This window comes from Spodoptera frugiperda, chromosome 6 (assembly GCF_023101765.2).
Source record: "Spodoptera frugiperda isolate SF20-4 chromosome 6, AGI-APGP_CSIRO_Sfru_2.0, whole genome shotgun sequence".
NCBI classification, from domain to species: Eukaryota; Metazoa; Arthropoda; class Insecta; order Lepidoptera; family Noctuidae; genus Spodoptera; species Spodoptera frugiperda.
The window spans coordinates 10,771,172-10,795,103 of NC_064217.1; the positions used below are offsets into that span (position 1 = coordinate 10,771,172).

Genomic DNA, 23,932 nt, shown 5'->3' on the forward strand with positions numbered 1-23,932 from the left:
ACAAATTTTTCCACGCATACTCGATAGATTTTCTCCAACAAGATTTATGATGTCCTTATGTAATCTGGATTTTTATGAAGCTTATGTAAAGAGGTCCGTCTACTTTTTGTCGTGTTAGTAACATTATGTTCTGTGTTCTAGTTTTTTGAGGATGGTGCTTAGTAAAAACTCTTGTTATTGGATCCAATTTTGATCTAATGGTTTTTATTAATGGGATGTCAATTTTGATTCCCAGTCGAAAATTATTATAAAGCTTTCGATTTTCGCAAAATTATTCCCATTAAAACACCCCAAAATCACGTCTGGTGTTTTTCAAGTGAAATGACTTCTCCCGCCTAGAGTGAAAAGTGAAGGAGTGTCAAATTCTTACTGACTAAAAACCACTCCGTTCCTCCAAACTCCTCCGGCCCAGGAGGACTGATGTCCTCCTGGGCCGTATCTCGGCTATGCCAGCCGTGGCCGTTCGCTCGGGAACCTTTGCCTACCTTAGGAATCAAAAGATAGTAGTTATTCAGACGATAAATAACCGTACCCAATGCTATCTTAGTGATGCTATTCACATCAGTTATTTATACAGTGGCTATGTTATTCACACTGACAACCAAATAGATCCCTTCGTTATCCCAATATACAAGTCATATGGGTGACTTGACATAATGTACTATCAACATTCAAAGGAGATATGATCCAGAATGTTCTATTCACGAATAGAATTAAAGCCAAAGGATCGTGTATACTCATAGCAGGTGACCTGTCAACTAATTTTGGATAATGGTTCAGTAAGGATTCAAGGATAATCGTGTTATAGGCTTTTTATAGGGTAGGTGGTAACAGCTTTTGGTATTTTAAGAATCGGCGGTGACTGCCTCGTTGGCCGAGTGGTTGCAACTGCGACTGCCAGGCAAGGGGTCTCGGGTTCGATTCCCGGGTCGGGCGAAGTATTACTGGGCTTTTATTCGAAAATTTCTCAGTGGTAGCACGGACTCTGGAAATGTGCCCGGTATATGGCACTATTGCCATATACCGGGCATACCGGGCTCACCACCTATTACATGGGACTCACAACATAAATTGTGAAAAGTGGGTGTACACAGTGGCATTGCCATAATGTGCACCTCTGCCTACCCCTTCGGGGATTAAAGGCGAGACGATATGTATGTATGTATGTATGTATGTAAGAATCGGGTAGTATCCTTCTTTTTAATGTATTGTATCGTGAACCTGATTGAAAAAGAGTGATGTAGTTTCTTGCTCGTTCTTCTCCATAGGAATCTACACTTTGGAACGAGCAAATAGAGCAACTAGAGGACTGGCCGACAGACAGACATTTTGTTTTCTTTATATTGAATACTTGCTTTGACGTTCAAAAGTGCCTTCCCGGTCTATTTGAAATAAATAATTTTGACTTTGACTTTGAGACATTACACATGTCTTTTTTCTTTTCTGTCTCACGAAAGTTATAATAAAAGTAAGTGTAGGTAATATTTATAATATACGAGTATATCAGTTTTCTAGTAGAACACTTCTCGTTGAACAATAATAATAGCATTAGAAAATAGGCCTCCATATTCTGTGGGTTCCATATTATCTAAGCAGGTGAATAGCATTCAATTGCGACAATCTAGCTCAACTGCCGACCACATAGACAAGACCGGCACACTCCATTTCAACAGATAAAGTCGTTCACCAATAGGGCTACCAGTAGTATGTCTTTAAAAATCCTTTGTTACAATTAACAATATTTGAAAAACTAAACTTCTTGCTATTATACCACTCTATTTACAGAAATTTTAGATACATTTTATGATTTCGAAAACCAATATACCTAATAAGTATTTTTATTTTCGCGAACACACGCATAAGGTAATATTAATTGGAGTGACTACCAGCCATCTGATCGTAAATCATGAGCATGAACATTATGAAAACCTTCGATCTCCAGTAATTGTTGAGCATTTTGGTAAACTAATTCTAGACATTTACCAAAAAATCACAAAGCACCTAAGTAACACAAATCCGTTCTCATAACACCAAAGAAATCAGGACACAAATCTAGCCAGCCCTACGAGTCTATGAAGAAACCCTTGACGGAAACTATCAGGTACTTAGCGAAGCACTGAGGAAGTCCATTGTCCCTCCTACCTTTGTCCCTCCCTTTGTGGTCTGATATGAGTAAAATGATGCGAAATGGGTCACATGATAGCTGTTTACTCGATAAATGGACTCTTTGTTTCGTTAATGTCTTTTTTGGAGTTTTGTGTTACAATATGTGGTGGGACTATAGACAGAAATATTGTGTTGAAACTTGATATAGTATGAGATACGTGTTCATTAGTTCATTTTGGTTTATCAATGTCGCAATGTCTTTCTCGTTGGTTGCATGTTCTCAAGAACAGTTGATCAAGCGATTTTAGTTTCAAAGCGTCGTTCAAAATCCTAATGAAACAATCACTTACCTGGAAGCCTAGGTAACAATAAATTTCCGGAGCTGCGAACATCGTAACTGGTTACCGGAGCTCAGGCTCAAAGCAGGAGTAAGAACGGGGTGTTTTTTTAGTCAGTAACAGTACTAACACTTCGTCTCGCCTCACCCAAGGTGTAAGAACTAACTTAGGTTCACCTCTAGTGAGGACGTGTCCTCAAGTCACAAGTAGTATTACAATGTGATTTGTAAACCAAGTCTAAAACCGTAAACAGAAGACAATTCCAGACTCCGAGCTATTATGTGGTATTCTCAGTACCTTAACAGTGCCGTTACTGAGAACATCATGTAAATAACCCAGAACGTCGCATTGAATCCACGAACAGAAACACATTAAAATGTTACCTACATCCACCTTTCGCTCGGGTAAAAATCCCAATTATAGGTACCCTTTCCACAATGATTTAGGTCATGCCAAGTTTGAAGAGTATAAATAAACTTGAATTCAATCCTCGTCAAAATGATCTTAGTAATTGTCAACTACACAACCTCAATACTAAACATAGTCCTCCCTCAATGTCTTTCTATGATATTGGAAGGACCTGGAGGTACGGACTACCTAGCGGGTTACCAGGGGCTTGAAAAGCAGGAGTAGGAACGGGGTCGCCCAAGCGGGGAAATTTATTGGATGATTTTCCGCACTTAAAAAAGCATATTGAAGCGATCTACGACTTTTATTTTGAATTCAATAATAATAAATATTAGGATTCTGTTTCTTCAATTCAATTCAATATCAATAGCAATGATTTAGATAGCTTTACGAAACTTATTCTCACCCATCACATCACACCCACGACAAGACGTGAATTACTAAAGTTGTTTGCGGGGAATCTCGGGTTTTAGAAGTATGCAAATCCTTTCCATACTTTATGGGCGACACGTGCTTTTCTCGTGAAACACATGATATCTTCACAGTTCAGTTATATTCACAAGTCATATTTTCCGCGACTATATTACTTTGTTTGTTGTTATTTCAAAGATTACATGATATGCAAAATTACACGAAAAGTGTGGGAGAACCATGCTTCAGCACGAATTGGCCGGCTCGACCGGAGTGATACCACGGCTTCACAGAAAACCGACGTGAAACAACGTTCGTTGTGTGAGTGAGGTTACCGGAGGCCCAATTACCCCCCTTCCCAATCTCCCAATCCCCAACAACCCTTAAATTCCTAACCCCCAAAAGGCCGGCAATGCACTTGTAACGCCTCTAGTGTTTCGGGTATCCATGAGCGGCGGCGATTGCTTACCATCAGGTGATCCGTCTGCTCGGTGACCGGCTTTTACGATAAAAAAGCAATATAGAAAAATATCATAATAACATATATCATTGGAAATACTAAAATCGTAGATAGACGCATTTTCCCAAAATAATATATGCGGAAATCGTAAAATTCAATTGATTCACTATCACAGATTTGGCTCAAGTTTAGCAATTATAGTAATTAATAGAAAACCATTAAGGATTGTACTAAAGTTAGTCATTGTCTAAGAATAGGTTTACTAGTAATACTATCGTAATTCAAACCCACACTATATTGGAGTCATTTTGTAGAATTTATCGTCACCACAAATAAACATCGCGTTGTTTACTGCAAAGATAGAGGCGTATTTATTTATTTATTTAACAATAAGCACACCAACAACACAGTCACCCACATATTCAATTAACATAACCAACAAAATAAAGGCATTTCAGTAACCATGCAAATAACAGGTATGCATAACATTTAACACATGAAAGTCAGAGACTAAATACGTAAAAAAAAACTAAACAATATGCATTATAGACTTAAATCAGGAACGCCAAAATAACAAAATCATTTGAGTTACTTGGAAACTTACAGTTACTTGGTATCTTACAGACATAATGAATAACTAAATTTAAAAAAACTAAAACACAAACAGTATACTAAGTTTTAACTATTCATATTGTTGTCTCATGTAAGTAATAAATTAAACAAACGAGACTTAATTTATTAATAAGTTTGGTAAAGTTGGAAGTAGCAAATAGTGTTGGAATTCCCCAAAATCATTGTCTTTGGTATATTTATAATAAATGATCTTTACGACTAATCCATCGTTGTTTCATCGTAATTCGCTGATTTTTAACGCTTTTTAAGGGGTAAAACCATCCAATGATTTCCCCCGCCTTGGATTTCTGACTAAAAACCACCCCATTCCTACTTCTACTTTTTTAGCCAGAGCCCCGGTAAACCTACTAGGTAGTCCACAAACATAATTTAAAACAACAATTTTCTATATTTCAACCCTATCCCTCCAACATAAACTTACACACGCCCAACAACACAATTCCATAACCAAGCGCATTTTTTTTCACAACAGTCCGTTGCGTTAGTCCCGCGTTTGACAGCTGTCGCCTGTCGATAGCACTCCCCTGTAGGGGGGGCGCGTCCCATTGGTCGGTGAATGCAGCTGACAGGCGATCAAGATAGAAGAGAACAGAATAGATACACGTAATGATGCAAGTAGGACGCGCTGGCGCAGTCTATAGTCTATACAATGAAAGGGGTATTATTCTTGAAGAATAGGGCTCTTTTATACCTAGGTATGGAAACCTAACCTAGTTTGTTTGTTGTTTATCGTCAATAAGGTTGAAAGTTTGTTGCGTAATTTGTTGTGTATCTAGTTTGTCTAAACCTTTATAAACTATTGTTCATCGAGTGGTCTTAAGTACGACTGCCGAGCAAGGAGTCTCGGATATAACTCCTTAGTCAGATAAAGTTCCGGAGCTGCGAACAATGTAACAGGTTACCGGGGCTCCGGCTTAAAGCAGGAGAAGAATGGGTGGTTTTTAGTCAGTAAGAGTCTGACACTCTCTCCCGCCTCACCCAAGGCGGGAGAAGTCATTGGATGATTTTCCCCCTCAAAAGAAAAGGTCTGATAAAGTAGGCATCTGCTGTAGGGATATATTTTTTTAATAATTTAATTCAAAGTTTTTACATAAATTGTGGCCTTAAATCTAGACTCGCCAAACTGTAACGTTTGGTGGCATTCTCGTACCCATGTTATATACTGTATACATGTATAGGTATTACCGACATCGTAACTACAGATTTAAAGTAACAGAATAAATGGTTTCCCCAATTACTGGTTACATGGACTCCCACTAAGAGTTGCTGTAATTAATTATTATTTGGCCCAAACAAATGTCGCAAAAACAAGTACTTAGGAATTCTTGTAAAAGGGACCGACATTAAGAGTAAAAGCTTTTATTTTTGGAGGAAAAATACTATCCAAAGTTCAGTACCCTTAGTACGAGTTTACGTTTATGTTTAGAAACGAGTGCGCGTTCGGCGCTCTGATTGGCCGGTACGAATAAACTAACCAATCAGAGCGCCGAATACGCTCTTGTTCCGATTACTTTAAGCGTAAAGCAAACTCGTACTAAGGGTATACAGGTCTTGTTGATCAAGACTTTTGAGAACGACTGGAAACGAGTTATTTATTTACTAGCTTTTGCCCGCGACTTCGTTCGCGTGGAATAGTGACTTCCGGCAAATTTTTTTTTAAAGAGTAATGATCGCGAGATCTCTTTGAGATTCATTCTTCAGGGAACTCTTTCAAACTATACTTCGGAACGAGCTTAGGGCATTAGTTTCACTTAAACTAACTTAAGACTAAAGAAGGGCGATTACGAATTATGTCGTTATAAAAGTGTCTAATTAAGCATTAATTGAAATAAATTCTATTACTTAGACTTTGAGTCAATTAAAAGGTAATATTGAATTATTTTTGAGGATATCAATCCAATATTTTTATTTCAATTGGACCAAAAATGGTCATCACTGTCATGACACATGCATACAATAGCAGGCATACAGTATCTAGGACTGATAATACACTTTTTTAGATAGTACAAAAGGACCATATTATATGTAATAAACCTAATTAAGGTTAATTGAATAGGGCGATAGATGTACTATCAGTAAACTAAACCACCCCTTCCCTTCAGGGAACAACAAACCAGATGAAACTGAATATTAAAACACAATCAGACAGGCAGACACAAATAATTTTATACCTACACACAGAGAGAATTGTCAGCCCAGTCTATTCACACGAAACACAGTTAAATATTCCTGGGGAATGCATAAATCAGAACCCTTTCACCATTAACTGCCAGTGAGGTTTGAGGTCTGAGGTTTGGGGTTTGGGGTCTCGTATGATTTAATGCAAATGGAATAAACTAGGTTTTTCTTTCATGACTTGAATGTAGGAGTTGAAATGTAGGTTATGCCGCATGCGTTTCAATAGCATCCTCTGGAGTATAAAGCATAATTGAACGAGGTAGCTCGTTATTCCAGTGACTAGGGTTTCTCCATATGGTGCAGAGGATTAATTCTGTCCTAGATACTCGTAGTGTTTTCTTTTGTTATAAAACTGCAAAAATGGTCGCATGGCTTGTAATTTGTTACTCTCTAAGGGGGCTGTTCCACCAAAGATGTGCTATATAGCTATGCTACAAAGATGTAATAGCTCCGCTGTAAAACTATGTGATCGGTTCCGATAGTAAGCTATGTAGCTGTGCGAGAAAGATGCGCAGCTCGAGTATGCAATGTATCGATATTAGGGAAACCATCCAAAGCACGCATATTTCCTTATAAAACCATAGCGTAACTGAGTCGGTGCTAATTATGTGTGCCAATGAACATGATTGGTGGAAGCCAATCACATCCTCAGCAACGTAGCATAGCACGTCTCTAAATCAAATTATTTACCCTTATATCATTATGAAACAATATGAAATTGGTTGTAGATCAACGTCTTTATTATTATCGCGCAAAAAGCTTTTACCACTGATCGTTTACTTGTCATATTTGCACACATAGTCATTGAAAAATGTGTTTAGCAATTTATGAAGTGAATTTGTAAAATCACATAACACACTAATGAAATCATAGGATATTCCCTATTTCCAGTGTTCCGCAAACAAACACTATTTCTAGACTTCAGCAATACAAATCGAAATAGAATCAAAATACATCCTAGTCACTGGAGGTTACCGCCTGTCGTCAATTCGTCAGTTAGCACATTAGTCCGTTGAAATCCAACATGGCTGCTGAATGATCGACATGTTTGATTTGTGTGTTCTAGAACTAGATTTTAGACAATTTGAATTTTTGAAATTCCTGAGAACAGGGAAACTGTATTTTGGATTTTCAAAATTCTCAGAGAATTGTTTGGAATTGAGTCTCAAGTTCGTTTAGTAATAGCTCGTCTTCTAATAGATTGGAGGTAATAATAATAACTGGCAAAGATTGGAAGTTCACCATCAACCTTATCATCAATAGCCCGTGACAATGTTGACTCTTATTTTATAATCAAAAAAATCATCCGAAGACTTCCCCTGTCTTAGGCAAGGCGAGAGGAGTGTCCAGACTCTAACTGACTAAAAACCACCCCGTTCCTACTTCTGCCCTTCGACTGGAGCCTCGGTAAACCCGCTAGGTAGTCCGCAGCTCCGGATCAGGCTTCAGCCCTACTAGGCCCAGTGTTGACTCTAGACTTGGAGCTTCCTCTATCTTATTTAGAAGACACAAAAACTACACTTAGAAGAAAAAAAAATCCACATAAGTTTGCTTCCCTTAAAAATATTATAAACACACCTCAATCTTAAAACTTAACCTCTTGTCTGTCATTATATGAGACACAATAGAAAACGTATCGTGTCTCGCATAGCTCTGTGTCTAACATACAATGGGTTAATGCATTCATCTACCGAGTTGAGAACAGGCCAAATGCAAGAAGGAAAAATGAATCAATTTACGCTTCATTCTCAAGTAGTAAATGGGTAATGGCGTCGGCTCGTGCATTCAGCGAGAGCCTCGTCCTACGCGAGATCTAGTTAGGAAGTCAATTTCCTATTCAGTGTCGTTTCCTCGCAGACAACGATACTGCGCTTAACTTCCATTTTCTCATTTTGCGGTTCCTTAAAAACGACAGTGGCGCCTTTTGTTAAATGCTTTAGTTTTCTAATTAGCGTATAGTATGTGGAAATCGAGTCCTAATATCAATTAAACAATCATGTATCATTGCTATTTGCTCTAATTGTTAGGTTAGTTCTAATTATTACCATGATTCCTGAATACTGATTCTTAGAACCGCGGGTCGGGGTAATAATTATAACTGATATTTTAGAAGTTTACAATACTCTCACTAATTCAAATTTTGTTAGAGGGTCAGAAAGTACTTTCTACGATTACCTGGACATCACAGACAAACGGCGAAGGTGATCATCGTAAGGAAACCTGGGCTTATAATGCTAATTACTAATTAAGTATAAGTTAAAAAAAAAACTTTCTGTAAGAAGATGCTTTTGATCAGCAGTGGACACTTACATGATGATGTATCCGGTACTTCGCTCAACTGCTATAGGATAGGGTAGTAGGTATTTACAATTGGATAGATAGCACACACAGGATGCTTGAATTTCTGTAGCTCGCATTTGTAATAACTAAATTTCGAATCGAATATACAATCTAAAAATGTTATCTACATATAGTTTATGCAAAATGTATTCACTTTTGACCCACAATATTTGTGACCAAGGACTTCTTACCAACTTAGAACTTGTTTTACTAGACAGAAATAATTATGTTAATGAAACAAAAAATTTAAGACTTTAATTCCTAAAAATCTAAACTAAAAAACAAGGCAACCGATTTACCGGCAACAAAAGTATAAGAGAAAAGTGTTTTTATTTCATCATCTTTATTATATCAGCTGATTTTTTTTTATTGCAACAAGTTTGTCACAAGTTCCCAAAACCTGCATGCCAAATACTGCAACTCAAGCCAAGATCTACAGTAGATACAACCATCAAAACATCCTAATATATCAGCTAATCTACATAATTTTGGGGCCAATAAATTCCTAGTATATTATGTAAAAAGTAAAATAAAGTTCTTAATGAGACTACCTCGTTCGATTCTCCTGGAGGTTTCGGGTTTGATCCTCATGTTAGACAAAGCACAATTGGAGTATTTTCGGATAGTAACAGCACGGAATCTTGAATTGTGTCCAGTATAGCGTATAGTATGGTGCCTTTGTTCAGCAGTGGACGTCTCTCGGCCTATCGGCTAATGATGATGATGATGATTATGATAATGCGAACCTCTGTCTCTTGAAGACTATAGACAAGGTATTTCAGATCCTTACAAAAAAGACTAGAATAGGCATGTTTCCTACTAGTCAAATTCAATATTTTTTTCGAAATGTCAAAAACGATATTTTCTAACAACTTTGTATGAAATTATGACGTCATACGTTTTTGACGTCAAATAGCAGACTTAAATCTAAAAATTTAGCTAAAACAAATCGAAAATTAAGTAGTTCTTCTTTATGAATGAAAGTGTGATTATTTTTGATTATTTTATTATTGAATTATTGAAAAGTTGTAATAATTTATTTTTGACCCAGTCATCATCCCTATTAACTTAAAAATAAGTTCATCCATTATACTACTCAATTACCAATACATATCAAGTTTGCTAGTACTGTAGACTGTAGCTGAAGACTATAACAATTTCCATTGTATGAGTGAGTATAAACGTATAGAGCTACTTAATACCGGCAATGGAACGGAGTTAGGAAGTTCATTTCCCATTGAGAAACGCTTCCTTTGTCGTACAAGTGTTCTACAGTTGTTCGTGTAAAGGTCACTACGTAATAAGTCGGTAAGCAGTGATCGTCGTTTAAATGTATAGTTGAGTAGTAGTTTTACAAAGAATAGGAGTTTCTTGGTCTTTTATGAGAAACAAATACTTTCGAAGATATATTGATTTGAAATATCGCGTGATGTCGGTTCTAGGTATATATTATACGTAAAAATTACGTATGTGCGTCCACTCCTAAACTTTGATTCTTTTGTTGTATAGTTTTATCTAAGTATTGTTATCTTATATCAAAAAATAAAAATATGCGTGTCTAATATTTTCCATTACCTAATTGACGGACTATTATAGATTTTTAATTTTCATACCCCGACAACATCTCAATTGTATATGAAGGTGTTGAATATTTAGGAATAAGCTTTATCTTAAAGACCATATTATTTTCTTCCAGGAGTTGATTTTCATTATGAAATAGAGCTCATCTTTTCCTTTTAAGAAAATACTCGTAATAACGGTGCAGTAATTAAAAATGTCACCTTGATTATAATCATTTTATTTTCTACAATATACAGCTAGTCTTCACCTATAAATAATACAAACTATTAATGCTAACTTCCTTGTAAGAAGCAGCACAATGGTAGAAATGTATTGAAAAAAAAAACACATTATCGTTGTGAAACATTTAATTGCCTTCATAAATCAGCCACTAGATTGTGACAATGGGACAATGGATATTAAACTAGTTTTCTATTTCTATGTACCTATATACATAGATATATAGTATGTGAGATTGATTGCCTAACGCTAAGCTAGAACGCTAACAGTGCCCTGTGATTGGCCGACTCCAATAAAATAAAATAATCTCCAATAAAAATGAATCGTGATGGCCGTTAATTTCCATCTCTTTTTTAAATTTGCCCGACACTTAGGATCTTCTGCTGTGTCGTGAGTGCGTTTACCAACATCAATTTACTATATGTATGACACCTAGATACAGAACAACAATTTGTGAATCACACAAAGAGTTGCACGTGGATCGAACCCGCTACTCGTTGCATGGCAGCCGGTTGACCTACCATTCATAATCTTACATTTATATGTAATGCGAAGACCTGGAGTCTGTTTAAAGCGTAGAATGTCTGAATTACAAATCAAAATATATTCAATTCGAACCAGAAGTTCTGGAGGTTACCACCACTTTTATTTAGGGTTCCAAGTAATAGGGCACGCACGCATATACCCTTCTTATAATATAAGCACAGATATGGTGTCTTTAGTGTGAAATTCAATTTGAATTATGTATGATTTGAATAATAGTGAGAGCCTGCGAATCTCATGAATTATTCACCTGTTTTCTGGTGAAAACACAAATGAGGTTGATGTCAAGTCATACGGTGAATTTGTTGCTTTTGATGGGAAGCAATCTGAACATGTTTTTGTAATAACTATCGTGAGACATACTAAATTAACTAAAAATCGCGGTTTACTCACGTACATTAATGGGGAAAAGCTCTAGTAGTTTCAAGTCACAGACTCTTCATCGTTCATCTTCAAATATACAAGCCGAATATGAGTGGGACCGTCGGTAGAGGGCACCCCAGACGGACATACATATAGCGTCCAGATTGGCGATATATTAAAAAAGGGCCAAATTAAAAGTACCTTTAAACGACGAGCATGCATGAAAAGACTGATGATTGTTGATGAAGCGAAAGAAGTGTGTAACAACCGTGGCAATTGGCGTTCCATTGTCTGTGCCTACCCCCATGGGAGACAGACGTGAGGTTATGTGTGTGTGTATGTATGTATGTATGTAGAACTTTTCTCCATTAATGTACGTGAGTAAACCGTGATTTTTAGTCAATCTGAGTATGAGAATTCGGAACATTTCGGTCTGTTGGCAGAAGCAACTATCATCTTAAAACCCCATTAACATAATCTGTATGATTTGTTACAGGATGGTGACGTCATCGAGCTCTGTCAAGTCAGTGACGTCAGATCCGGCGGAGTGCCAAAGGTAACTGTTTGAATTTGGAATTATGCTGACGACGGTTCATGATAATTTTCTATAGATTTTTTTAGTATGATTATTATTGGGAAGGAAAGATCTTGGGAAGATATACTTGATGCCTATTTGAAGATCAAGTGAGATAATGTTGTCCATATTAGAACATCATGTTTTTTGAAATTTATTCAAAGCAAGCATAGAAGTATGGTGAAAATAAAATTTCCAGTCCACTAAATGCGGGTAGATAGGTTACCAAACCAATAAACAAACAGGATGACAACCAAAACATCCCCCACAAAAGAGAACCAACAAACAAGACCAAACATTTAACCCAAAAACAATATTCCACCTTTACAAAGAGAAGCTAATGTTTTTTGTTTACAAAAAGTCGCGTAACAGGGACACTGAAAACACATCCTGGTATATTTTACGGACTAAAAACACACTGTAACTTGAGCCTAAAACACATAAAACACTAGTTTCGTGTTCACAAACAATTCTACGTAAATATTGGCTAAAGGGTCACAACATTTGACGTCAGAGACCCTGTTTTAGTTGACCCAAGGCATTGTATCCTCAATGAGGTGGAGCCGGGACCAAAATTACTGGGCCCCTGGGAATTCCGGGGATAAAAACGGGCAGGTGATTAATTTTTCCCGTGCTAGGAGATAAAAAATAGTGGTATGTTTTCCTGGTGTAGAAACAAATAAGGAAATTGGTTAAATTAAAATTGCTTTCCTTTGAAACTTACAAGAGCATTAACTTTTGGAATGAAATGAAACAATAGACAGCTACTTGTATAAAACGAATCTCCGACTGTATTTTTACTATCGTTTTTAATAAACTAATCTCTACGGTCTTTTGCACAGGATTCAAAATTAAATATGAACTTAGTGAACAAACACGGAGAAAACTTAGAAGAGAAATCGTTGACAATATGCAGCGGTACGGACTACATCAACATAAACTACCAACACGTGGTCTGCCCTGATGCAGCGACTGCCAAGGTCAGTTTGAAGTACATCTTAATCTAAAATAAATTACAACTGTCCAAACAAATGGACAATACTGTTCTGTTTGATTTTCACAATTTTTGAAGCAACGAGACAAGGCCCTACTCATCATCACTGGCCTATACACTACAGCCTCACAAAGCACTACATACTCACTTCGAAACATCGCGTTGCTTACCACGAGGCAAATATTACAACACAATTTTCCAAAATTAATTGATATATTTCCAAAAAGGTATGGTTGCAAGGCCTGAGGCAGATCACCCACAATGTCAAAGCGAACAACGTTTGCCCGATGACTTGTCTAAAGAAGCAGTAAGTTGACATCAGCTCACGTGGCATGGCTTCTATAGACTTGAGAATTTCACAGCGATTTACTAAATTATATGTTGTGGTTTATGTGTTGGTGACTATCTTAGAACTAGCACTACTTTATTTTTGATAGCCTCGGTTTGAACAAAACATCCTATAAGTACTCCTTTTTCATATATGTCCAAAAGAGTAATTACAATTTTCGAGGCAAAACGAAAATAAAGCAGTGTGGTGGCACTTTGAAGCGAGTTCGGTATTCTGAATATTAAGCGGCTGCACTGCATTTTAGTTAAACGCGACAAAGAGCTGTCATAAAGCTTACAAGTTACACCCTAACAGTTAAAGCGCTTGAATACGGACCGTTGAATTTGAATACAGAATCTGGTAAAATGGCGCGGATTTTACTCTAAACGGAGGAAAATCCTCTAGCTAGCACGTTGCACAAAAGCTTTAACTTTGCTGCAATAGCATGCTACGCAACACAACTTTGTGTAGCGTAACATGTTTCAACTGATTCATGAGTTAGTGTGAGGACTCATGCAACGTTACAGTGTTCGGTGTTGCAGATTGAAACGACATTTTAACGTTCAGAATTTGGACTTGCTTCAAAGGTTTTTTGTGATTATTATTTTTGTGTCGATGTGAATGACTTGTGAACTTTCCAAGGCAACTTTATATGGACAAACAGTATCATAAATTATCGTAGGAAATATTAGTTATATTTGGATAGAAACCATATTTTGGAATTAGGTTTGAAACTTTCTTACACTGTGTCGTCTGAATTTTGTCCTCCAAAACTAATTGTTTTCAATCTTCATTAGTGATCTAGTAAAGTTTTAGTTTTACGATGTGGTTCGAACTAATAAATTCTTGAAGTTAATAAATTGTCTCTTGGAGAAAGTTATGATGGATGCTGTCAAATTAAACTGTCCATGACAATGAATGATGGACGTCTACTTAGCTAAAGAACGGCGGTAGAAAATCCAAGCCATTTCTTGTACGATTTCTTACTTCTTTTCTTTAAAAACCAATTCTAAGGATTCGTAACTTTGCATCCAATTTAACTATTGTGAACTGTTCAAAAAGTAATTTAAAATTCTCGCGATTTTTTTTTTTAATTCCGTAGTCAAACAGAAAGTTTTTGATATGGAATCACTAGGCTCAACATAATTTAATTATTTTAATTTCTCAAAGGACTTGCTTTTTAAAGCCAATGTACTAAAGGATAGAAAATTAAAACCTAAAGAAATAAATCGTTTCTTAGAACAAGATTATGAACACAGAAAAATTAACCTACAAAACTTGTAATTAGAGTTGAATATCAAATTGCTTGGAAATTCACAAGTCGTTTTGCACGATTTGCATGTTACCTTTCGTTCATTCGCTTTCTTTGTCTAAGGCATGGAAAGAGGCTCTCCGGGAGGTTACCCACAACAACAAAATTAACAACACCTGCCCCCGGACTAACCTTATGAAACAGTACGTAGATATTTTTATTTGCTTTCTGTATTCACAACCACATGTTAAGGGAAAGTCAACCCTAATGATATGGAATAAAATTACAATCATTTTAAAGTTTCTTTTACACTGCAAGGACTAGAGAATTGATTAAAAACAAACAAAGTAGGATCGTAGTTAAGACAATTAAAAAGAAACCTACTTGCGCTTGTCACATTAAATGACAGCTGTCAAAAGCGGCCATCTTTCTTTTTTAACAGTGACGCCTTCGATCACTAATTCACTATTTGACACTGGCAGAATAGTCGACAACACTGTATTGGAGACTCGGTTGCCATTCAAGAAAAAATTAACTTTATATTTCGAATAAAAATTGCAGAAATATTAACATGTGGTTGATTGTACATATTTTTGTTTCGCTCTTTTGTTTAAGTTTTGGTGTGAGTTGGTGTTTTGTTAATTAATATTATTACATATATAACATTAAGCTTTCCTTCATAACAGGTGTTTAAGGTGTAGGTAGTATCTAGTCATAAGTAATAAGAGTATCATAGTTAATGGTAGAGTATATGTAATAGTTAGTGTTGTGTAATATGTATTAGATTCGTAGTACCTATTTTTTTAAACGGTGCCCCACAATTATGTTCAATATTCTCCTGTGTCGCGGGTGCGTTTACAAACATACAAGTGTACATACACATGACACCCAGATACGAAACAACAATTTGAGAATCACACTAAGAGTTGATCCGTGCGGGAATCGAACCCGCTACACGCTACACGCGTGTGGCAGCCAGTTGCCCAGCCACCACGCCGACCGTGCAGTCAAATAAAGCAACAACTCAATGCAAAACGTTGGTGTATTCATTCTCTTGTCAAATAAAACATGCATTAAACCATTACTTTTGATAAAATCTCAATCATAACTAAAATCTTCGTATATATAAATAAACTTAGTACGTACAGACTTCAGACTCTGGTCGCCGAATTGATATTAAATTGGCTCGATACCGAGCCGCGCCGCCCCGACATGTGAGAGATATTAATTTTTCAACTCGGAACGTCATGCAATATCCTGAACGCTGACTGTAATAAAGTTAATCTGCAGCTACTAAAGTGATTTTACTAAATTAATTATTATGTTATTGCCTTACTCACGTAACTTTTTGACGAGGAACTTGACTAGTTTCAAGCCATGCTAGAGGCTTATATTTATGAGCAGCATTTCGTGAGGTGCTCATCAAGTAAATTTGTGCCTTGATATTTGGCATTTAGGTTTACTTCCCATTACAATATAGTTAACAATATTGATGAAACATGTTGTCCCAATCCTTTGGGGAATACCATGCGTCATGTAACGTGTGCTTTCTAAAAAACGAATGTGTACAACTAAAAATAACTCAACCGACCTTTTATTAAAGTCCAAAATCGCTTACAATTACTAATAATACACTTTTTCTTCTTCGAAATTCGAAAATAAGTTCGTTTATTTCGTGCCAGTTCGGCAGTGGCGTTTAAAAGACATTCCCTGTTCAATGTGGCGTGAGGGACTCAACTGAGGGCGACGCGACTTAATGATCTCTTTGCGTAATGGCCGCTTCTAGCTAAATACTGGTATTAGGAGACCGGGGATAAAGAAAATGTTGAATAGTATGTAGTAAGAATATTGTATAGTTATAACTTACTTTATAATAATTATCGTGAGATATACTAAATTGACTATAAACAATGGTTTACTCATGTAAATATTTTGAGAAAAGCTCTCCTAGTTTCGAGTCACAGAGGGACTCTTCATCATGCTTCAGCCTACTGATATCTACTTGAATAAACCGTTGTTTTTAGTTAATAACTTACTTTGTTTATTGTTGTCATCGTAGGTAATCAATGATACAAACCACAATCGAAGAACTTCTTCATCGGTATTACATTGCCCCACGAAAACGCAGCTCCCAACTATATTTAGGACAACAGGAAAGAAATATAGAGAGAAGTAATGTTTTACTTTTGGACCCTTATTTATAAGTTTGCTTTACGTATATAAGTAATCGAAACGAGAGCGCGTTCGGTGCTCTGATTGGTTGGTTTATTCGAACTGTAAAGCAAACTCATACTAAGCGTACTGTTTATTTTAGGTACAGTAATAAAATTAAAGCCTAATTTTTCAAAACAACTAGGTACGTAGTTATAACTACGAGCCCCTTGTAATACTACGAGTATAATAGTCAACATTTTGCAAGTTACAAAATAAACATGGTACAAAGTAATAATTTATTCACAAACTACTCCCGTACTAAGTACTTTTGAGAGCTTTGACAGAAACACACCCACGCGGCCACACTCATAACTCCTAACTGGTATAAAAATATTAGGAACTTTTAATGCCAGGGCATGGAACAAAAACATATTTTAAGTACGTACCTAGTTTCTAAAACATAGTACTTTTTTGAAGGGGGAAAATTATCCAAGGATTTCTCGTACAAGGGTTGTGAATCTACTCTATAACTATTCATAAGAGGATATCATAGGAAGATATAATCTCCTCACTTTTTGGGAGTAGAGATCGCAGTTTAAAAGGTTCAGGATTGTCTGACAGCGCTGCTGCTCCGTCACTGGTAAATGTATAATTTCCTTAGTAGACATCTAAGGGAAGAGTAGTTTTAGGGTACTGACAGATTTATATGGATATATAGATAACTGATGTGAAATGTATAAGACTCTGGACCATATCGTAGTCCGTGACTACTCAGTTCTCAGCAGACACTTACTAAAAGTGTCTTCACTTTCCGTAGCCCTCTGCCTACCCTTTTAACGAATAAAAGCCATAATACTAAGTTATGTTACAATTGGAATAATAAAAGAGAAATGCGTGGGCGATGTCCATTGTATCCAAGAGGGCAAAGACCGGACACCGCTAGAGGGTGGATTATTACTACCAATGAAATTTCAACTTTATCACAAAGTGCTTAAGTTGGAAATCTATTAGAGAGTTGTGGGTGTAGTATGATGTGCTGTTGTCTGTATTTGTGTTGAGTGAAATGTACTGCCTAGAGCCACAATAAGGACAAACTGAGACCGACAGATACAACTGAAAGTTTTCTTAACAATCGATTGTGGTTTATGTAATGGAAATATTATTATTGCGTAGTACCTTAAGTATATAAATCTAAAGGACTAGGCACTTTTTTTGAAGATAGGAAAATCATTCAGTGAATACTCCCACTTTAGGCGGGATAAGAGGGAGTATCAGACTCTTACTGACTAAAAACCACCCTGTTATCCCGTTAATCAAGAAAAGGTAAGGAACCCCTGACGTAGAGTAGACCCATAACATAATTCAACACAGCGGACATACAATTTCTATAAAAAAAAAACTAGATTAAATATCTACTTCTACCTACAAAGTAAGACATGACATAAACAAAGCTTCAATAATGAAATATGCACGACACACGTCCTGGAACCCGCACTCCGATAGATTGGAGCCACTCAACAAATTAGCGTCAACCAGTAATTTGTCTTTAATACACTTACCAAGACTATAAATTATGGACAATAACCTCCCATTATCTATATACCAGCTTATGTATAGTTACAGCGATTTAGAACGGATTTATGATTAATTAACTTCGGTATAACACACCCTCGAAGCTACAATTTTTATCAAAATAGATAATGATTATTATAATTATGACATATCTATTGCGTTGACTGAGCTTTGAATTTAGTCGAGTAAGTGTGGCCGACCAATGCTTCGGCGCGAATGGGCCGGCTCGATTGGAGTGATACCACGGCCTCACCGAAAACCGATGTGAAACAACGCTTGCGTTGTGTTTCGTTGTGCGAGTAAGGTTACCGGAGGCCCAATTACCTCCCTTCCCAATCCCCGACAATCCTTAAATTCCTAACCCCTAAAAGGCCAGCAAAGCACTTGTAATGCAACGCCTCTAGTGTTTCGGGTGTCCATGGGCGGCAGCGATTGCTTACCATCAGGTGTTCCGTCTACTTGTTTACTGGCTTATACCTACCATAAAAAAAAGATTAAGCAACCTTCTAGTTCCAAAGTCATTTTGTCGTATCTAAGGATTGAATAATATGTTTTTAACAAACTTGAAAGCAACTGCTGGACATGCTAGGAGGCGGCAATTAATTTAATGGATGATTTTTACTTTTGCCATAAAATCTGCAAGTCATTATATTTAACACGTTGAAAAATTAATAGTTATTCATTATGTAGGGAGGTGCTCAAAATAATAACGTTTTGAATTCATTTACACAAAGATTTTCACGGTAACGTGGGTGTGGAACTTGTAAAAAATACAGCGAATTGTTTTTATGCTTTTCATTTTCTGAACCGATCTATGTATTATAAGATTTAGTAAATGTAAAAAGCATACTTACATAAATACATATAAACCTATAAACATTTGTTCCATTAATATCGGCAGAAACTAGCATCTGCTTTAGAACAAGTACTATCAAGAACAAAATGTATTAGTTTTGATGGAAGAGCCGTGATTGTTTCACCTATCGTGTCAGTGCCGACCTGATTTATCCCTCATCATCATCATTATCATCAACAGCCTATAAGTGGCCACTACTTACCAAAGACCTCTTCTCCGTGTGGAAATCATCATGCATGAGAAACGGGTGTCTTAAATTTTCGGGCCACCACGACATCTTTTTAGACATAGGTACCTATTTTCGCTTAATTAAAATAATGTAAATAATAACAATCATATAGACCTTCTACCAACCCTCTTAGCTACATTATTCGGTATGATACATATATATGCCGCCCTTTTCATGTAGGCTCAGTAGAAAGAGGTCTGTATCTGACAGCTCGTGTTCCGTTCACAGGCCGGGCGCGTTGAAAATTATGGTTTTTTTTCATATTTAAAAAGGAAGGGTATTTGTTTTTGAATGGGTACTTATGTATGTGAATTTATTCAGGTATTAGATTGTATGTAAAACATGGAGGTTGATTGATGCAATGGTACCTATGTAGCCGAAATGTGTATATGTATTAGGTTTTATCATATACTAGCCTCTTCCGCGCGGTTTTACCTGCTTTGCTCGGCTCCTTTTGTTCGAAGCGCGATCGCGCGATGCTTTATATGCTATAACATTCCTCGATAAATGGGCTATCCAACACAAAAATAGTTTATCAAATCGAACCAGTAGTTCCAGAGATTACCACGTTTAAACAAATTAACAAACTCTTCAGATTTATATTATAGTAATATAAGATATTTTTTCATTTCGGTTCTACGAGTTTTCAAAAGTATTATTTCTAGACAATCTATTCCTCGAAGTCTCGACCCAAATTTTCATGACTTTACACAAAAATCCTGATAAACGTGACGCTTGCAAAGGCTCACAAAAATTCTGATAAACGTGACGCTTGCTTAAAAACTACATACTAAACAGAATTTAACTTAAACCTTATAAATAGACCATACATGACCTACAGCAACACATAACGTGGAGATACATCTTATCTCAATAGCACATCGTTCGCATTCAACCAACATCACATACAAACCTAAATCAGTCTAGATTTCCAGACATCTTCAATGAGCACTAGACACTATTATACATTAACAAAGAGTTTGTCATCTGTCTTGGAATAGGGGAACAAAATGGAAGGCAGATACACATTGTTCCCAACACCACGATACAATGTCATATACAAATCACATCTACCTATACAAAACCAGTTCATATTGAACTCGCTATGTATGATCTCTCCGTACTTTCGACGGTCAGTGTATACTAGCTTGTATAGCTTTATGTGCAAGGTGTACAAAGCGTTGAATACAGCTCTATTCATGAGATACTTGACGTTTTGAGATGAATCTGACATTAACTTTGTATGGGGTGACAATGATATGGTGCTTTGCGATGTGCGCTATATGAGATTCATAGTCGGTAATTTAATAATGAGTATAGACTGCACCGTTGGTCGATTCCCGGATCGAGCGAAGTACTACTGAGCTTTTTTCGGTTGTTCAAATATTTTTCACTAGTAACACAGTAGGTATATGGCAATAGGTTCACCCCCTATTACATGGGGCTTATAACAATACTTTGTTCAGTGGCATTATATGCCGTAATGTGCACCTCTGCCTATCCCTTCGGGAATAAAAGGTGTGACGATGCATATGAGAGTAAGTAAATCACTTTGGTTTCGGTGGTTTGTGGCTCTGGTGGTGTAGTGGTTTACATTTATAAATGTGTGGTGGACCGCTTTAAACACCATTGAATATGGTCCCGAGGCGGGCTAAAGTGAGGTCGTTTTTAGTGTTTAAAGTTTTATTATGTTGTCTATTTTATTAGATTAATGAATAATTGTTGTTGAAGAAGGTATCCTATTAATGTCTGTAGTGAAGGATACCTACGATTTGCCACGAGGCTTGTAGGAGTAAAAAATCGGTAACCTTTGTTTGATATAGACAATCTTAGATAAAATATTTGAATTTGGTTTTGGAATTATACAACGGATTTTCCGTGCTCCTTGACACGCTTTTCGGCATCTCCAAACAATAACGTGGGCTTGTTACTAACCAGTAACCAGCAAAATTAATTGTATTCTCAATAAAGGCTTATTTTAAAATAATCCATCAGATATTTGGTTACTAAATGTATCTAATCTGTTCTAAGCTTTATATGTAGTACCTGTTGATCCAATTAATAAATTAATAACTTAATAAACAACCTACTTAAAGGTCGGTTCATATCAGACGTAAAATACGTCGAGCGTATCATCGGTCGACTGTGAACGGTCAAGTTCTTTTCTATGCATTTATCTGTTCTGGTTGTGCGACTGATAATACGCATATTCCGTCAGATATGAACCGAACCTAACTTAAATAATAAAACAACAATGATAACTACACCTACTTACTGTGATTTTTGACCCAAATGTCCCATTTACAGGCATAATATAAACCCACAAAATCTCCCCACTAACGAATTCTTCTGTATTCCAGTTGGATGCGCCTCTGCTTCCTAACAGACCCACGAGGGAAGGTTCCAGTCAAGGTGGTCGCCAGGACCTTCGCATCAGGCAAGACTGAGAAGCTGGTGTACCAATGTCTATCAGAACTTGGTCTCCCATCAGGAAAGAATGAAGCGATGGAGAAGGAAGCGTTCACCTTTGACAAGTTTTATGCTTTATATCATAAAATCTGTCCTAGGAATGATATTGAGGAACTGTTCAGGTCTATGTAAGTATATTTATTATTTAAGCCATATTACTTACTTCAACGAGGGCTAACGTTGTTATGTTGTCTAAGCACTAATGTAACCTGAGGTCCTGTACACTTAGTATGAGTTAAAGTAATCGAAACAAAGGCGCACTGATTGGCCGGCTCGAATTAACCAACCAATCAGATCGCACTCTCGTTTCGATTAATTTAAACGTAGCAAATTCAAGGTACAGATTGTCCAATAGAGATTTTCGTATATCTTCCGTGGCCAGTCAATTTTTACAGCTACAAGACCTTTAGATCCGTTAGTGTCATCTGGTGATGAACACACAAATCTTAACCCTTTCCCAACAAAGAAATAATAAATCTATGAGTCAGTCCCCTAGTGAACCTATTTGCCCATTCTGAAGTGTAGAGATTCCTACGAAGTACATCGAAAAAGGCACTCCATAGTTAAGAAGATAGATGTTAAGACCTCTCTCTCTGATCCGTATTGATGGCAGATTCCGTTAGTGTAATCCTTTGCCAAAGAGGATTACCAATAATTTGATATGATAAGGATACGGATTACCTACTAAGGTAGTGCTGTTTTGTAAGAGTTATGGCGCGATAGTATCTTTTACTCCCTACTTTCTGTGTTCCGCAGATTGAATAAATATATCGAGGTATCAAAAAATCATTGGCTGCTTAAAAATTATTTAAAGCGATAAAAAGTATAGACTTCCTATTAAGTTTGGTCACCGAATTAAAGAATTATGACCACTTTCCATACATTGATTGACCTATATATATATTTTTTTTGATACACGGCCTTCTCCAATAACCTATTGATAATTAAAACTTAAATTAGTTTTTTCCCTTGTCTTATTTGAAGCGATACGTAATAAGCAAAACATAACCTATTTTTTGAGATATTTTACATCAATAGACAAGTCAAAAAATTTTTAGGTCAATACTTCACATTATTCTTTTTGCAAAGGACCAATTTCGTCAAAATCTTTAGCTACAATTTTTTCGCTCACAAACTGTAGATGTCTTTTAGTCCTAGACAGGACTTAAAACGCTTACATCCCACTTCGCACTTCAACAACACGGGTATAATAAAAAGCACATAAAAGTGATTACGTAGTACATTTATCTAGCCATTCGCTTGATAGAATTCCCGGAGTACCGTTTAACGAGCCCTCTGAGACAGAGGTCGGGAGGGCTAAGATTTAAACCCTGTACCTTAGTTTAGTTAGCGACTTATTTATGGATAGAATTCTAGAGCCGTTTATAGGTAATGGATGATTGAATTCAATTGAATAAGGATAGAGATGGATCGAGGAAATAAATTGTATTTATTGGTTTTCAATCTAGTCGTAAAGTGTACTGTTTTATAACCGAATGGAATGGCATGTTAGATCAATGGGTTCCATCAGTATGTTAACTTAGTAAGTTCTACCATTTGTGTTGCACGTTGCAATTTCTCTGCGTTGTTTTCACATATATGTACAATTATTGATTAGAAAAATGTTTCACAGAAATTGTAAAGATATGTATTTTTAAAGAGCAACGGGTGGAGTTTCTTTCTTGTTCTTCTCCATTCGAAGCTACACTTTGGAACGAGCAATAGGTTAACTAGCGGACAAACTGACAGACTATTTATTTCTTTATTGATTTGGAAAGTAACTTTTTATGGTTTAATTGGCATAAATGATTTCACTTTAGCTTTGAATAGGTATGAGCGTACAGGGTTTTATACATTATCCACAAACGCAACTTCTTTAATCCAAGATCAACCTTAAACGACGAACCCAAGATAAACAAGGAAT

At 36.5% G+C, this 23,932-nt stretch overlaps 1 protein-coding gene across 3 annotated transcripts in view; it reads left to right on the plus strand.

Annotated features, from left to right (window-relative positions):
- The window catches only part of LOC118267425 (1-phosphatidylinositol 4,5-bisphosphate phosphodiesterase), a 91,117-nt gene that overhangs the window by 50,677 nt on the left and 16,508 nt on the right, over window positions 1-23,932 (plus strand). For 2 of the 3 annotated variants that reach the window (XR_007705364.1, XM_050694332.1), the window contains exons 4-7: window positions 12,077-12,136; window positions 12,997-13,134; window positions 14,852-14,931; window positions 21,900-22,136. Coding sequence is in view for 2 of the 3 variants with exons in the window: in XM_050694332.1 (XP_050550289.1) it covers window positions 12,077-12,136; window positions 12,997-13,134; window positions 14,852-14,931; window positions 21,900-22,136 (515 nt within the window). In the remaining variant the exon portion in view is untranslated. Of the gene's footprint in view, window positions 1-12,076; window positions 12,137-12,996; window positions 13,135-13,375; window positions 13,456-14,851; window positions 14,932-21,899; window positions 22,137-23,932 lie in introns of all 3 variants that reach the window. The other variant, XM_050694333.1, reaches the window with a different exon arrangement.